The sequence below is a fragment of the Plectropomus leopardus genome, chromosome 17 (genome assembly GCF_008729295.1).
Source record: "Plectropomus leopardus isolate mb chromosome 17, YSFRI_Pleo_2.0, whole genome shotgun sequence".
NCBI lineage: Eukaryota > Metazoa > Chordata > Actinopteri > Perciformes > Serranidae > Plectropomus > Plectropomus leopardus.
The window spans coordinates 21039383-21057087 of NC_056479.1; the positions used below are offsets into that span (position 1 = coordinate 21039383).

Genomic DNA, 17705 nt, shown 5'->3' on the forward strand with positions numbered 1-17705 from the left:
CCAGGATCAGTCCAGCTGAGGCCCGCACAGCCCTCCTAGATTACTTCCTCCTTCCATCTTTCAACATCCATCTCTGTCTTTGTATTTTATTCCTCATGATCCCTCTTTACCTGACCCTTGCACCCCCACACACACCTGACTATGCTTACATATCATACATGTGTCCACTTCTTATGTAAAATGAAAAAAGTTAGGCTGAAGCAAAGCATGAAAGGAAGGTTTGCCTGCTATGTGCATTCAGGAAGTAGCGTGTGTTGTTCTGTTTGTTAGTATGTTTACATCCACACAATAGATGTAGTGTCTACAGTGTGTGTATGTTAACACACAAAGGAGCGAGCGGCCATGCAGCAGCATGGCATGACCTCACCGCATGTTAGGTCCTCTCAGTGGAGAGGCGCAGGGGGCTGAACCTCAGCCATAAAGGGAACTCTGTTCTCCACTAAACATTGACTTATTGTGTTGTTGCGTGGGTGCTGGGATCATTTGTAAACAATACCAGCCTTGATCCAGGGGACTGCTGCTCTTTTTTTTTTTTTCTTTTGCCAAGCTCCCAGTCGCGGTTATCCTTCTCTCTACATGTCTTCTATTAAGTCTAATACATGTCTTCTTCTGCTGTCTCTCTATAGCCCTTTTTACACAGAAATCGCACCATAGTGCTGGTAGAAAGTCCCGTCTTTATGCCTCCTTTGCATTTTTACATAGAACCAAACAACGTCGGCATCATCCAGCTCCAGTGTCTGATTTCAGATAGCATGCCGGCATCGCAGAGGCTAAAGAGCCATGAAGTTTAACACAACAACGCAAAACTAGGGCTGCCTCTTGAAAGCCGGAGACTCAAATCATCAGTCGGAGACCGTCAGTCAACTAAGATTGCTTCAAGTCGAGCGGTCAATTTTTTTTCTGTGCAGTACACCTCTGGGGACGTTTTGTTCCACAGATTTTGCTGCAGAGGGTTAGGGTTAATTTGCAGCTCACAGCAAGCTAATAGGTTACATTCTCTGACTTTTGTTGATATATAGTATCGATAAAAAATGTTGTTGCACATTTTCCACCCATTGTTAGCGCTGTTAGCTTGTTTACTACATGACATGAATGCCGCTGTCACACTGAACGTCCCTTGGAGCCCATTCAGACTTTAAAACTTTGAATGGAAAATAAAACAAATTGTCAAATCCTATTCGACTGGCATAATTCTCAGATGGGTACAGCCCTAGTCAAAACGTTACACACATCCTGCCCATGGCCCCATCCTGCTGGCTGTCCTGTTCAAACAAACACCGTTTCAGTGCTGTAACTGTCTCCTGTGGCGGCTTACAGGTAAGACAACCCTGCCCCCCCCATTCTGTGATCACACCTCACATACAGACCGGTGAGGCGACATTAAGGTGATATTCCCGCATTAAACAGGCAGTGTAAAAGAGATTTATGCAACCTCCTCCCCCTGTAGCTCCAGTGCTCCAATCATGCACTGTCACCAGATCCATAACAGCTTGCTCATTTCATGTCCTTGCCTCGTGCCCAGAAATCACCACCAAAGTTTGGTTCTGCTTCTGACAATCACAACATTCCCGGCTAGCAGTCACAAATGTGGACAAAAATTTGTCATCTTGTCTGATCCGATGATATGCCTGCTCGTACTTAAACACGTGCATGTGTGAGAAAACTGTCATTCCAGCACCGGAGGGGGTGCAGCAGGCTTTTGTGAGGTTTCCCTTGCTCGCTCTAGCCTGCCACTGCTATTCAAGAGGCTTTCCATTGTGGGCGGCAGTGCTAATTGCAGATGGAGTGGTTTTGGCTAAATATTTAGTGACAGTTTTGAAAGGTTGAAAGATGTGAGGGTTTGGGGGGGGTGGTTGGAAGAGTCCCCCTTTTGTTTTGTTTTACTGCATGCCTGCGTGAGTGCATAATGAAAGTCTCCAGGCTTTATCGTTCAGCTGTTAACCAAGCCCCCCCCCACCACCACCAGCAATACTCCATCTCTCCAATGCTCCCATCCCCTCCCCCACCCAGCCCTCTTTCAGTGCTTTTCCAGAGAGGGGGAATATTCTCCGTCAGGATAGGAATAGAGCACGATATAAATAAAGCCAGAGGGAGGCAATAGATAGAGGAGAGACCCAGCCAAAGCAGTGTTGGTGGGAGGGACAGAGCATGAGGGGTGAGGAAGGAAGGGAGGGAGGGGTGGAGGGGGGGTTGTCTCATGCCGCGCAAGAGCTGTGCAACTTCTTGGCAGCATTTCAAAAATGAGCCTCAGAAGCTTGGCGAGCCGAGCAGACATATTGAAACAAGGATGGTCGCTGCGTCGCACAAAACCTAGCTCTTTGCAGGATGGTTGGGAGGCACCTCTCCACAGGTATTTCACCACTGTGTTTCACATCTCCCCTTCTCTCCTCTTCAGCCTCCCTCTGCTCCCTCTCCTCTCTGCCTCTGCGTGTTGTTTTGGTGGCTTGTATTTACACTCTGTCTGGATGAACACTTTTACACATTAAAGCTGCAGCGACAGTGCATTTCGGGCGTGCAATGTTGAGTTCTTATGCTTTGCGTTTATTATTGTGAGTGGGACATGCATGCTTTAAAAGCAGCGACGTCGGAGACACAGGCAGTAGCTCGGAGCCTTTTTGGCTGTAGTTCAGGACTGAGAAAATGGCGGTCCTGCACTTCTCAGTGGAGTGACGCTACAGAACGACAGCGCTGTGTGTGTCAGAAACACAGTGCCCTCTTTTTCCCCCCTGCTCTCTCACTGCCTCCTCTCTCTCCTTTAGTTGCAAGCATTAAAGTAAGCTTGAAAACAGGGGCTGGGACACAAATGCTGCCACTTCCCTCATGTAGTTGTAACAGAGTCAGAGTCTGCAAACAAAATAAGCATGCATGTGAAGGCACATGTAAACAACAAGCCCCCCCCAGCACAGGGGACAGCAGAGAGGAGGCAGTGAGGTGGCAGCAGGTTGATCAATGCGGCGGTTATGATCTGCAACTGGGTTTCGTTCAAATCAACACAATCCATATGCATAGTGGAACCTCAGGGAGCTCGCTCAGCTCATTTCACAAAGATCTAAGAGAGAAAAGCCAAAGCGTTACTTTGGGTTGTCAGAGCAGATAAAGTGTGATGTGGTGGTGAGGAGACAGGCTGAAGGCAGGAGTCTGAGCTTTGTGTCAAATGGAGGTCATAACTGCAATGGTAAGGAGGTCAGAAGTGACTGAGCTGCATGGCCCCTGTCATTGATTACATCCTCCAATGTGGTTCCCAAAAAGAGTTTTTCTTGGCGTGACATGTTAGAAATAGGGATGCACAATATTGGATTTTTTGCCAATATCTGATATGCCGATATATAACATCCCATTTGACAGATAACCGCTACTGTTATCAATATATACATTTTTCCCCACCTAATTTTAGTGATCATCAAGTATTTTTTGTAGTGGAATTAACATCATATTATGCATACTGTTGTTGTGATGGCCCACCAGCAGATGGAGACATAAAAGGGTGCTCATTTAATATTCATTCATTCTGCAAAATAGGAAAAATACTTAAACTTAGGGTTGATTTTTTTTTTTGTACATGTTCACTTTCAAGTGCTGATAATATTGTTATTCCTGAGTTCGAAAAATACAGTAGTTAACTGTAAGAGCTTCTCATTTTTATATGTTAAACACTTGCATCGTTCACATTCCATGAAGACGATTTTCCATGGGTTACAATTAAATTAAATTAAAACCCTAAATTTGTTAACTTTTTATTATCAATAGTGTTACATTCCGCCACAGTGAAATCTAATGTATTTTCAGTGTTAAGATTTATATTGGTAAAGTTTTTTAAAAAATGTATTGGTATTTATTGCTTCTGGCTCTAATCGGCATAGATCAAAACACAACACCTGGATGAGCACGCTAATTTTAGCTCCTTAACCATCGAGATGCAATGACACACTGCCACTAATTACCGGCCGTCTCCACTTAAACAGCACTAAAACATCGATCCAAATTAGTCTGCACATATTGAAAGAGAGACTGAATAAGTAAGAGATATATAAATAGAAGTAACCATTGTAAAGTTTTCACAGCCCTCTGTCCATGCTCCTGACTCTCTGTTCTCTGGCTTGCCTGTGATGTTGAATGGACGCACTAAAATAACCCCCCCACACACACAAAAAGGCATACTTGTCTGCTTCAGAGCCGTGTACACAACTCTGCTCTACTGGCCTATTTTTAGCAGGTTTACCCATGTTTGAAAAACCTGCGTGCACTCGTTAATTTTGGTGGGAAAGGGGTATCTCATAGATATTTTTAAAGTACAACATTGTCATTTAATCTGTAGTTACACTGAATATTTCCATATATTGTTTAACTTACATCATCAGACAGTCCTGGCTTTAGTCATAGTGTATTTGAAAACAAATTTATAAAAAACTGTGAGATGGTGTTTGAATAGAGTGCATAAATGTTGTGTTTATTTTCCAATTTAAGCTCCCGCTGCTATCATATTACTCATTCTGTTTGCATTTTCACTGTGGGCGGTATTTATTTTTACTAATAAAGCATCCTGTGAAGTCTATGTATGCAATAACTAGACCTCTTATATGTTGCCATGTTATGTCAACCTACTAAGCATACGTGGGTGTGATGACGCACATAACTTAAACCTCTCATCTCTCTTGCTCATGCTCATGTCCTGTTTTTTTTTCTCTTCTTTCACATACAGAACTGCCCCCACAGAGTGGCCAGGGAGCCCAGTATGAAAATCCCCTCTGGGGACACCCGCCAGCCAACAGGAGTGCCACAAGTGCTGCATCTTCCACCAATCTCAGTGGCTGGGATCAACTGATCATTGACCAGAAAGACACAGAGGCTTGGCCTTCTATTACCCTCAGCCAGAGCCAGGCCCCTCCAGGAGGATGCCCTTTGGACACTGACCCTGGTCGCCTGACCAGCAGCAGCAGCAGCAGCAGCAGTAGTACTAGTAGTAGTTGTAGTACAGTGAGTATGGCCACGGGGGCCAATAGCCAGACTGGCCACTTCCCTGCCAACCACCTTAGCAGCAAGGCCAACAGTGGGCCCAGCCCTGCCAATCATACTGGAACCAGCATGCTCTCTAGCCAGGTTGCAGCCAATCGCAGCTGGGGCTCTGGGCCTGGACCCTCCCATTGCACCCCTCAGTCCTCAGTGGGGAGTGAAGGGAAGAGTGACAGCCCAGTGGGGGGAGGAGGCAGTAGGGGCTGGGGATCTTCTTCATCATCCTCCACCACCAACTTTAACTTGAACCTAAACCCTAATGCCAACCCGTCTGCCTGGCCCATGTTGGGGCATGATGGGGGAGGCACAGGGGGAGGCAGCTCAGGGGGGGCCAACACCATTTCACCTCCTCAACCTACACCCAACCTCTGCAATCCAACTGGCCCCCCACCAGCCCAGACCAGCACCTGTACCGGAGCCAACACTAACAGCAACCCCTCGGGGATCGGCAGCGCCTGGGGTAGCATAATGGCCTCTGACACCTCAGAGCCACACCCCTCCCCGTCCACGAATGTGTCTTTCAGTTCAGAACCTCAGAACCTTAAAACTGATGGACCAAATCACACTAATAGACAGGAACCTCCCAGCCCTATCCGCAACTTGCCTGGCTGGGGTAATGCACCTGTAGGCTTGGGTCCCATGGGCCAGACTCCCCCAGGGGGCCCACAGGTCAATGGAGAAGATGGTAGCCCAGTATGGGGAAACAGTGGCGACTCAAAGGCACCCTCATCTAAGGAGGCACCTGGCTGGGACTCTGGCTGGGGCCGTGGAGGAGGGGGAACTGGAAACTCTGGAGGCTGGAGTGACCAGTCTGGTGGAAACTGGGGGAAGCAGCGTACTGAAGAGACCCAGGGAGGCTGGGATGGTCCCAGCTCTCCTCCCCAGGATCCACAGGCTAGTCCTTGGAACAGAGCTGTGAGCACAGCTGCTGCAAGTGAAGGGAGCAGTGACAGCATGGACGGACATCCCCAGCACAGAGAGCCGTCATCCAGAGATAATCCAGCTCCTCTGCTACCTGCCCAGGATCTGGATCCCAGGGTGTTGTGTAACACCGGCTGGGGACAGACCCCTGTTCGCCAACACACCTCCTGGGATATGGACGATACTAAACGCAAGAATGATGCAGCCGCTGACTCATGGGGCTCTGGCCCAACCACTCCAAGCGATATCCAGGGGCCCTCCAATGCTAATATGGGCCCCTCTCAGAGGACTGACCCTGGGAGCAAAAATGATGTGCCTGGTTCTCAGGGAGCTTCAGGTTGGGGTGGAAGCATAGCTGCTAACAGCCCAGCGAGCTCTGGTTGGGGAGAGCCATCCAACAACATGAAGCCCCCAGGTGGTCCCAGTGGCTGGGGGAATCCCCCTACAGGAGGCCCCACCGCTAGTATACCCAAGAATGGGGGTCAATCCTGGGGAGAGGAAAAGTCAACTGGATGGGAGGATTCTCGCAGCAAGGCAGCATCCCAGGGCTGGGGAGAACAACCCAAAGCATCCCACAGCTGGGGCAGCAGTGGAGGGAGCAATAATGCAGGAGACTGGAGGGAACCAGAAGAGAACAAAAAGAGTCCCACCAACCCAGGATGGGAGGGAGAAGCAGGAGGCTGGAAGGAAAACCCAAGAGGCTGGGGAATGTCTTCTTCAGGATCTGGGATACCTGCACCTGGAGGAAATGGGGGCTGGGGAGAACCAGTATGCCAGCGTCCCAGTGGCCCTCAAGGTTGGGGGGGGAAACCTCAGGAGGGGCCCAGTGGTAGCAGTGGGGGAGGAAGCATTGGCTCTTGGGCTGGCTCCAGTTCAGTGAAGCAGGGTGGAAGCTGGGGAGGTGGCAAGAAGGAGTCCTCCACTGAGCCTACAGGCTGGGAAGAGCCCTCCCCACCTTCAATCCGACGTAAGATGGAGATAGATGACGGGACCTCAGCTTGGGGTGACCCTGGTACCTACAGCAAGTCCGTCAACCTGTGGGACAGGAACAATCCAGGGATGTCCCAGGCTAAAGTTACCGCTGGAGGCAATAACCCTCCAGGCCCCAACAACAGCCATCCCCACTCTCACAATCACCCCTATCACGGGCCGCCTACTCCTTTACAGAACCACACCCAAAACTCCCAAAACCCGGGGCCAGCCAGTGGGCCGATGGATCCTGTCGTTCAACATCAGTCTGGGCCATCTCACAACAGAGGTCCCCTGATAGCTCAAGGTAAGACGTCAAGTCAATTTTATTTGTATACGGCCCATTATCAACATTATAATATTTTGATTTTGCAAGAGCCCATAACCTATGCTCTTGGTCAGATTAATTTTCTCATAGTATACACATATTGTCAGCGTTAAGATCTTATAGGTGATGTGATTTCACATATTCAGAATATGAATCATATTAATCTGTATTTCTTTTTCTTTTCATGAATGTATTTATTCATTTTAACAAGAAAAAACGCTCCCCTTAATACTCCCAAGTAACATCTCTACAAATGCAATTACAAAATAAATAAGTAAATAAATAAATAAGTAAATAACATAAGGTGAAATAAGCAAAAGTGATAAAAATATATATTTACGCATACATTTAGAAAAATGTATGTGTAAAAAGTAAATTATAATAATCAACCCTTCCTTTTTAATATGGTGGGTAAGTCATTGATAAAGGAAGCAAAACAACTTCACTGTTAAATATTTTTAAATATAGATATTGTAAATATATCAAACAGTTCAAGGTGCCACTTTACAACGACTGCACCAAAAGAAAAATTCTGGAGCAAACAATTTGTAACTTGATAAGGTGCAAACAACATTTTTTTTTTTTTGTCTTGATCAATCAAACCAAATTATTGTAAATATTTGTTTTGGCATGTATTGACAGAGTGTGTATTAGTGGTCAACACATTTGTCCTGTAGTGTCTTTAATTAAATTTAATTATGTAATTGATCGTAGGGCTCCAAACAGACTCAAATTTTCCAGATGAAGCTCTTCAAGTTGAATTTAATTTTCTCCAGGTTTAGGAACAACATGAGGTGTTTGAGTCATAGAGATGTCTTTCGGGCAAATAGAGACTTCCACTCCAATAATCCTCTTTTTCATGCTACAATAAGGATTCAAAGGCAATACTGTCCTTGTTTTCCTACTAATTATTTGATGACCTGGTAATAATCCACAAATGGCCGTCTCTGCACATGATGTCAGCACAGTGTGTTTGAAGATAGCTAAGACCAAAATATGTGTCATGTTTGCAGGTGACAAACGACATCTCCTCCAGGTATTTTTCACTGTTTAAAGTAAAGGTGTCAAACATGAGAGCTGCTTGGACAGTTAGCACGATGCACTGTTAAGCTCCAATCTCTTGATCCACTTAAAGGTAAAATCTTGACCTAGTTTGCCCTCTTCGGATTTCCATCTAATCGACTATCCAAATGAGTTAAGCAGTGCCAGCCCTGTCCCTCCATGGGGCTCCTCACATTTCACAACAACGGACATGGCTGTGTGGGTAACCCTGGCAACGTCTCATGGGCACCCAAAGGAAGCACAAGAATGCTGTTTACAAAGTGCCTCGTGAAAATAGCTATTCACCACAAACAGTTTGAGAGGGATCGGAAGTGTGTGATTATATGGGAGCCACCATCTGTCAGTTGATGAAGAGAGGAGGTGGGGCAAGCCCCAAGGAGCCGATAGGGTGCTGACGCCCCCTGCTGTTCCTCAATTAACCCTGCATGCGGATTTTGCCTCCCAATAAAACCCGAGTTGTCCCTTTTGTTGGCATAAGAACTATTGAGCACTTTGTGAGTTAAAAACAAAAGAAGGTTAACTCCTCCTATTTATAACTCATGGTAGAAGAAGGGAGGAAAATTAAGTTTGTTCCTCCCATTATGCCCTGTTGAGAATAATATTGTGCTTCGGCCAGTCACACTAGAAGGTTGAATGTTAATTATAATTTTGGAGCAGCCTTTAGGACTTGACCTCTCCCTGGAGAGAGCTAAGCTGAGCCTGGCACTGCCACAGGCCCAGAGACAGTGCTGTGTCTCGCATGCCAAGAGGAACCAGGCTGCGCCAAAACTTAAATGGGTATCTTCTCCCTCTGTCAGCCATCCTGCTAAGCCAAGCCCAGGTTTCTGCCTTCCTCCACGAGAGGCACTTCACACTCCAAAACAGAGGGATAACCGGAAGCATGGTGTTTACCAGAGGCTAGGTTAGATTTAAGGCTCCGTTTTTCAGTAAGAAACGAAGGAAAACAAATAAGAGAAAATGCAAGTGGCATGTTGTTGAAATCCTCCCAGTTACACGCATTGTAATCTAAGCTGTCCAATTACACGGGGAATCAGAAGAGAGATGGTGTGAGTGTCCACGAGAGATGTTCTGGCATGTTTTTTCCTTCACAATACAAATCCTGATAAGTGAACTTTTGTATCAGCTGATATAAGCACAGATATGGTACCATTTTGTTTTTAAAAAAAGTTTAACAGTTGTACATTGGGGTGGGCAATATGTCAGAGATGTGAGATGTATAAAACGACTATATTGAGAACATCGAGTATCACATGTCGGCTTGAGACTCGCTTAAGTGTCTTGGTACTCTTTCTCTCTCCCTCTCACAGATGCACACAAAAAGAGACTCACAAACATGATACGACACACACACACTCCTAAGCCTGTCCAAACCACTTTCTCCGGAGTGATAATATTTGAGCAGGCGGGGTGTGTGTCTTTATATCTGCAGGGCTCTAAGCCACCACTGTTAAGTTTAATTTTGCAGCTATGGAGCACCAGCACAACCTGCAAATACTATTAATATATGAATGGGAGAGTTGCTACTTTGTTTGCAGCTCACAGTAAAGAAATCCTCACCTATAAACGTGCTGCGGTAACACTTTAACTTTTGATTGTTGACATTTTACCACACATCAGTTTTCTTTGTAGCTTTAAGACCATAGTTACCAGTGGCTGCACAGCACACACAGCACATCTTGCTGTGCAGGCTACGTTTTTAGAGCACCAAGGAAGAATTGATTTCCAGGAAAACTGGAATTTTATATGGATATGAAACTCCTGTAAAATTTAATAATAGGTAATGTGGTGGACTCTTTGGTATTGTGTGAAAGAGCCGTGACTAGGGCTCCTGCAAGAAGTAAATAAAAATTATTTCATTTTAAAGTCAGCATTTTGCATTCAAGACAGTTTGAGGATCACAAACTCTCATATTTAGCACAAAAATATCCCATCGCAGCTGCCAAAAAATAGCTGCATTCCCACGTGCTGTATCACAAATTCAATCCTCTAGTGCTTTTTTTACTGGTTTGTTCGAGTTATTGGCCAAAAATTTGTCCAAAAATTGTTTGTGCTGGCTCGTATTTCTCAGTGCAGCTGATATTTCTTGAAAACGCATTTATTGACCTTTTGAAAATACGCCTAATTTGTTTCTCTTGCTGTAATAATTTTAGTTTGTAACAGAGGTAATAATAACTTAAGATTGTATCAAAGCATTTTTTACTTTTTTTTCAGATTTCATTGGTATTTGTGCTGTAAAGTATTTTCATTGATAGGTTGTGTCCTTGTGTGTCCTACAGGTTGGGGAGAGATACCCACCTCCCACACAAAATCAGAGAGCTCGTGGGGGGAGGCTTCACCCGCTCCGGTCAGCGTCGACAATGGGACGTCAGCCTGGGGCAAATCCACCGGGAGCTGCGGGGGCTGGGGAGACAGCAACCCGGACAGCTACGGCAGGGGCAACCCGACGATGGCATCTGCATCTTGCAAACCTGGTAAATATCTGTATGGTTTTAAAAATTCGTTTTTACCGCTAATGTGCTGCTGTTTAGGAGTAATGATGACAAATGTGTGCTCTACTGCTGAAAAAAGTTCAATAATTCTCTCCTGATGAGTCAAATGGACATCAAAGACATGAATATGGTACAAGCAACGCATGAGCACTGGGAATTTACCCCTAAATTCACACTGACCCCTAGTGGCCCTCTAATATTGTGAGCATACTGGTTACTTTTATGTAGTAAAGCACAACATTGTACATTTTCAGTTTATCTAACTAATTCTTACTTATTTTCAAAGGTTTTTTTCCCAAATTCTTTTAGTGTTTATTGTTCAGTGCAGAGCTTCGTCCTTTTGTAAACAAACGGACCAAGTTATTTAAACACTAAATAAATTAGTTTCATGTAAAAAAAAAAACACTGTTAGTAACAAAGGGCCTTTTAACTATGATGCAAAACTGCGAATGGCCATGTCTAGAATCAGTGTTTGACACAGACCCACCCCTTTATGTAGATATAAACAAAACAAAAACACAGCAACTCTTATTTTCAGGCGATTATACACGAGAGAAAAGATACTCTTTATATCATATTCCATATCTGCCAATATATCCTCTTAAATCTTACACACTGGACCTTTAAATAAACACTAACATCACGTTGTGGTGTGTTTTTCAGCCCCTAAACCTATGCAAGACGGATGGGGAGGTGGAGTTGAAGAGCTGAACCTGTCGGGGGGTCAGTGGGATGCTGAGGAGGGAGACATGTGGAACAACGCTGCCTCCCAGGAGAGCAACTCCTCCTGTAACTCGTGGGGCAATGCATCTAAGAAGGGCCCACAGAAGGTATGACGTAGGGCTGATTACAACTTAGAAACAATTTTCTATTTCATTTTTTTTACAGTAAAATAGAATTAAGGTTGTGTGGTACTAATGATTCTCTGTCTTCAGCTCTCCCAGGGAAAGGTCCCGGGGAAGCAAGAAGACGCCTGGATCATGAATCGTCTCATCAAACAGCTGACAGACATGGGCTTCCCTGTGAGTTAACGTGGCACTGCTGTTAGTCAATTCTAGGAGCTAAAAAAAAAATCTTAATATGTTTGAATAATAGCTGCGGCCACATGGACAATATTTTTACATTAGCGTGTATATTTACACACCGCAAGGTCTTTAATCAATGACTTTTTTTAACGTGCCTAAATTATTGCTTCTGCTGTGAAGTGTCTGACCTGCCAGAAGTGTTAAATTGTGATGTTACTCTATATATTATTTAACGTTAGTCATGAAAAGGGAAGTTTGAAACTGCATATTATACATACCCGACACACTGCTGTTAGTTTTCTGCATCATTGATGTTGTCTGCTTTCTTCTGCAGAGGGATCCAGCAGAGGAGGCTCTGAAGAGCAACAACATGAGCCTGGACCAGGCCATGAGTGCCCTGCTGGAGAAGAAGACAGAGCTGGACAAGCGAGGGATGGGGATAGCTGGCCACGACTACAACAACGGGCTCATCAACAAGCCTATGAGCTGCCCTCGGCCTCCGCTTCTTTCCAAAGACCCTTCAACAGACCCCCGCTTGCCCTTCATGGATAAGGTACGTCATTCAATTCCATAAAAATATACTGTGCATGAAATAGTTTTAGATTAGTTTTTAGATTTTAATGCTGATAGGGGATATTTAACTGGAGAGTTTGGATGGCAAAAATAGCTGATAAAGAGGATCCAACATAAATTGAAGATGGTAAGTAAGCAAGCAGTGCTTAATTTGATGTAAAAGAGGAAAAACAACATTTTTTTTTTAGAAATATAATATAGTACTATCCTCGAACAAATGAGACACCTTAAATGTGACTTAATTTTACTCAAGTATAATTGCCATTTTGTTGGCTGGTAAGAACCAGAAACTTTGTAATTGATAAACTGGAAAAAATGGCTAATGTGTTTGAAGCAGAGGCTGACCATCTCTCTCGACTCTTTCTTTCCAGCAGATGCAGAGTGGAATGTTTGCCGGCGCTGGAGCAGCACAAGCCCGGGCAATGCAGCAGCCGCAGCCGCCTCCTCAGCCGCCAGTGCCGCCTCTCAGTTCCTCTCAGCCTAGTCTACGTGCTCAAGTGCCTCAGTTTCTCTCCCCTCAGGTATACACACACACACACACACAAACCTAATTTCTCACTAACTACATAATGTATGCAATGATAAATATTTTACATCCATATTAGTCTTTAAACACATCTCCACCCTGAGTTTCTCATTTATTATGAATCACTTTAGACCCATTTGATCTGAAATATACTGTATATATAAAGGAGCAGATTAGTTATGATCTTAATACCACAACTCAATATGTGACTTGAAATGCATGCCCTGTTTTACTTTTTAGCTGTGTTAAAACAATGTGTTTTTTATGTGTTGATACTCTTTGTCCACAGGTTCAAGCACAGCTCTTACAGTTTGCAGCAAAAAACATTGGTCTGAATCCTGCACTTTTAACCTCACCAATAAACCCTCAACATATGACCCTTCTGAATCAACTTTACCAGCTGCAACTGGTGAGTCTCAAGCTTCTTTCCCACTGGACAAAAACCTACTAACAACCGCTGACAACTGGCTTTTCTTTTCAGAGGGAAAAGTTACAATCGGCATCCGCACCCGGGTCAAATAACTGCAGTATTTCCAGACATGAATTTTAGCCCCTTTGCCAGCACAATGCCATAACGGGCCACCAAAAAATGTTTTTGTCTCGGTCCGAGCAGCACTCGAACATTATTTAAAATGTAGTCAGGTTTGAGAGAAAGACACTGAACAAGTAAGAGAAGTAAAAAGAAATAACAGCCGTATTATTTTGACTGGCCTCTGTGCTGCTTAACTGTTTACTAACCTGTTTTGCGGTCTGTTCCTGATGTGGAACGTGACACACCCGAAAAAAGGTATACCCATCTGCAGAGTCCTGTACCCAGCTCTGGTCTACTGGCAATAGGAAAGCACTGTATCACCTATTTTTCATGGTTTTTCCTGCGTTAAAAACCCACATCCACCTGCTTAATTTGGTGGAAAATGGGGACAATTTAGCCTCATCTGCTCTCACTTTTATTAGATACATTAGTTACAATTACCTGCAAATAGAGTGCACATTGCAAATATCTACAAAGACCAAAAGCATTATGAGAATTTTTAATTGGACTAAAAGTTTGGTCTAAAATGTTTTTGGTACATGTACAGGCCATTTTATTTTCATTATCTTTGGTTACTGTTGAGTTATAACTGGATATATAAAGACAGTGACATCTTATGACACTAAGTCCATGCTTCTACCTGCTGCACAGGCATACCAGCGTTTACAAATTCAGCAGCAGATGTTGCAGGCGCAGCGCAACGTTTCCGGCCCCATTCGACAACAAGAGCAGCAAGTAAGTTTTTACTCTTAACCTGAGGTTTTCTCTTCTGTACTGCAAAATTCACTGAGTTAATATTTTACCTAAATAAAGCTGCTTGTGTTGAAAAACTGTCCAGACCAGTGTTTATGTCAGTTGTTTTATGTATCATCTGCACTTTATAGATCCTAATATGTCTCCATTGGGATTGTGTCTCAGGTTGCACGTACAATCAATAACATGCAGCAGCAGATCCAACAGCACCAGCGTCAGCTGGCCCAGGCCCTGCTGATGAAGCAGCAGCAACAGCAGCCGCCCCCCTCCCACTCGGGCCTGCATCCTGGTGGGGCCAAATCCACCCTGGATTCATTTCCAGGTCACCCCCAGGCTCCAGGCCTCCCTGACCTGCAGACCAAAGAGCCGCAGTCATCGCCCAACACCTACAGCCCCTACTCTCTCTGTGAGTAGCCTCGATCTTTTTCTTTGAATGGCAAACAGGAAATGCTGTGCTAAACCTCGTAGGCCTGTGTAGTAACACATCTCTGTCTCCTCAGCTGGACTGAATCCAAACATGAATGTAAACTGCATGGAGGTGGGTGGTCTATCTATGAAGGAACCCCCACAGCCTCAATCGCGCCTGTCGCAGTGGACACATCCCAACTCCATCGAAAGCCTCTCTGGAAGCTCCTCTCCTCTAGAGCCCAACATGGGCAAGCATGGTGAGAAAACAAGGGGAAACTTAATTAAAAATGAGAAGTTCCACCTGATGCAAAGTGTGTATTTATGATCCTGTTTTCCTTTTTCTAAAGTAAATGTTTCCATCTCTTAATAAGGGCCACATGCAGACTACCTTCCATTATTTACTTGGTTGGGAAAAACATTTTCCACATTTCACTGATGTCTACTTAATTTTACCTCTCTCAGGTGCCAACCTGGGCCCCCCTGGTAAGCCCCCTCAGCTGGAGGACTCTTACAGCCCCTACAACCTGATGTCCAGCTCAGAGTCTCCTACCAGCCCCCTGGTCCCCCCAGACAGCTGGGGACAGGGCAAGAGCAGCAGTGACAAGATGGCCAACGGGACCAATATCAACTGGCCACCAGGTTAGGAACACTGGAAGTAGGGCTGCACAGTTATTGCCAAAATGATCATCACAACATTTATTTGTTTCGTTCACATTTAAATTAAGAGTGCACTGCATTTACCTTCGTGTTGTGCTACATTCCTGCTAATGTACAAATTCTGAAAAATTCTTGAAAAGAGGTTATTTACCTGTATTCAGTGCGTTAACACAAAACTTAAAGCCTTACTTAAATATAAACTGGTCAGTCATATAAAAATCCACCCCCCATAGAGTAGTCAAAACTGATGCCTGATAACCAGCTGCTTGGTAGCAGTACAGATATTAGATAATCAATAGGTGTTTGTTTTTGATTTTATAATTTCAGAGTTCTGCCCCGGTGTGCCCTGGAAGGGCCTCCAGAATATTGACCCTGAAACTGACCCCAACGTGACCCCCGGCAGTGTCCCAAGCGGGCCCACCATCAACACCAACATCCAAGATGTCAACCGCTACCTGCTGCGGGACAGGAGTGGAGGTGAGACCAAGAGTTTTTGAAGGGCTGAAAACGCACCTTAGCAAGATACATGGTATGACGCTTTTGTGTAGTGGTCCTAAAACGTACGTGTATTTTATAGAACAATCTGTGTCCCCTAAAATTGTCTGACAGTATTGTGCAGCTGCTGCCACCAGAGAGCCTGCTTCTTATTCTTTTTGTTCTTCATCTTCCTACTTTTAACTGTTCCTATAATCATTGTCATTTACCAGTTAATGCTCTTCTCTTCTTAAAAGCTTACTATCATCATTTGTAGTGCATTTTTCCTTTACTCCATTTTCTCTTTCTGCTATTTTTTCCTTATTTGTTTGTGTTTGTCTATTTGTTTGTGTTGATGGCATCGGCTTAGGCTCCTCTCCCACTTCATCTCAGAACGAGGCTCTGCCTCCGTCCAGTGATTGGCCAGTCAGTGCCTACACTAGCTCGTTCAGTCTGTCGTCCCCGGAGACGGACGATGCAGGTACATGGTTTATCCATAACCTTCTCCTCCCCACATTGCAGTGGCTGCATCACTGCAAATCAACATTATCCTCTCTCTCCTGTTACTTTAACAACCAGAGCCTCAACTACTCACTGAAGAACCACTTCTCTCCTGTTCATTCGTGCTCCTGATTAAATATGATCCTCTTGTTCGCTCTCTCCCTGTCAACTTTGTGGTGTTAGTGTAACGAGTGTATCTCCTTCCTCCTTGTGAGTGGTATGGGAAGTGCTGTCCTTTGCACAAATATATATAAGAACTTTTACGATCGGTTTGCTCTGCAGGACTCCCTCCTGTGGGAGCAGCTGTCTTTCTTTCACCCGGTTCTGCAGACCAACCTTTCCTTCATTCTTTTCCACCCAGGTAAACTGTCGGAGATGAAATCTACTTGGTCTCCAGGCCCCATTTCTCACAGCCAGGCCTCTCTGTCCCACGAGCTGTGGAAGGTCCCCCAGGGTCCCCGGAGCAGCACCACGGCCCCTTCCCGACCCCCACCCGGCCTCACCAACACCAAGCCTTCAACATGGGGGGGTAACTCCCTGGGTCTGGCCCAAGGCTGGAGCAGCTCTTACACCACAGGTAGCCTGACAGTGAAATATGTAAAAGCTAGCATCAGAGTCTTCAATGCTCCCCTTCTCAGTTGCTTCCTTCTGCTCTAGTGAGCAGAAGTAATCTAACAATGAAAATTAGCACATTTGCAGTCCAAGAAATGCAGGCAAATATTACAGGGTTAACACAAAATTCTAGCTATGCTTCATCATCAGTCAAAGCTGCAACTATATCTGCAACTTCAGATATATTTTTGGTAAACTTTTTGTATGTAGATAAAGAAAATAACAAAAGTAGTCAAGTAATCAAACTGCCATTTTAGTTTTTGTCAAAACACCAGTTGAGCGTATTTTATCATCTATCACTATCACAGGAAATAGATTCAAACCCCTAGGAGAGCATAAAAATGTAATGAAAAATAAATAATTTCAATTAAAGAAAGAAAAAGAATTACTTTTAATAATTACCTAATTACACACGAGACAGTTAAACAGACTTATTGTTTTTTTTGGCAGTGAATGAGTAGATGCAACATTCTTATACTCACATTGTTGTCATTTATGAAAATGAAACAGATTTCGTTTTAGTTTTTACTATCAAGATCTATTTTTAGCTTGTCAACGTCTCATTTTGTCATGGAAAAAAAGGCTGTTGACGAAAAATTTTCATCATAGATTTTGTCAATAAAATTAAAACTGCATTCTTGCAATTCTGTTTGGAATATTTGTAGACCATTTGGCAGCAAAGACATGCAAACATATGACAGAACATAATGAAAATATTGTGCATAAAAAAAAAGAAATTAGCAGAAACACAAAACTTGAGGCGTTTCTTTTCGGTCATGAGATGCGAGATGAGTAAAGGTCAGATAATGGAGCGTCATTGCATTTGGTTATACATTTGTTAAGTTTGCACCGTGAATGTACTCGA

The 17705-nt window shown here is 44.3% G+C and overlaps 1 protein-coding gene across 4 annotated transcripts in view; it reads left to right on the forward strand.

Annotated features, from left to right (window-relative positions):
• The window catches only part of tnrc6c1 (trinucleotide repeat containing adaptor 6C1), a 61452-nt gene that overhangs the window by 34967 nt on the left and 8780 nt on the right, over nt 1-17705 (forward strand). For 2 of the 4 annotated variants that reach the window (XM_042505433.1, XM_042505436.1), the window contains 13 exons: nt 4700-7207; nt 10567-10761; nt 11443-11609; nt 11715-11801; nt 12139-12357; nt 12749-12898; nt 13193-13312; nt 14087-14170; nt 14354-14594; nt 14689-14853; nt 15059-15235; nt 15581-15730; nt 16590-16805. In XM_042505433.1, coding sequence (XP_042361367.1) covers nt 4700-7207; nt 10567-10761; nt 11443-11609; nt 11715-11801; nt 12139-12357; nt 12749-12898; nt 13193-13312; nt 14087-14170; nt 14354-14594; nt 14689-14853; nt 15059-15235; nt 15581-15730; nt 16590-16805 — 4479 coding nt within the window. Of the gene's footprint in view, nt 1-2264; nt 2351-4699; nt 7208-10566; nt 10762-11442; nt 11610-11714; nt 11802-12138; nt 12358-12748; nt 12899-13192; nt 13313-14086; nt 14171-14353; nt 14595-14688; nt 14854-15058; nt 15236-15580; nt 15731-16589; nt 16806-17705 lie in introns of those variants that run through there. The other 2 variants (XM_042505435.1, XM_042505434.1) reach the window with 2 other exon arrangements.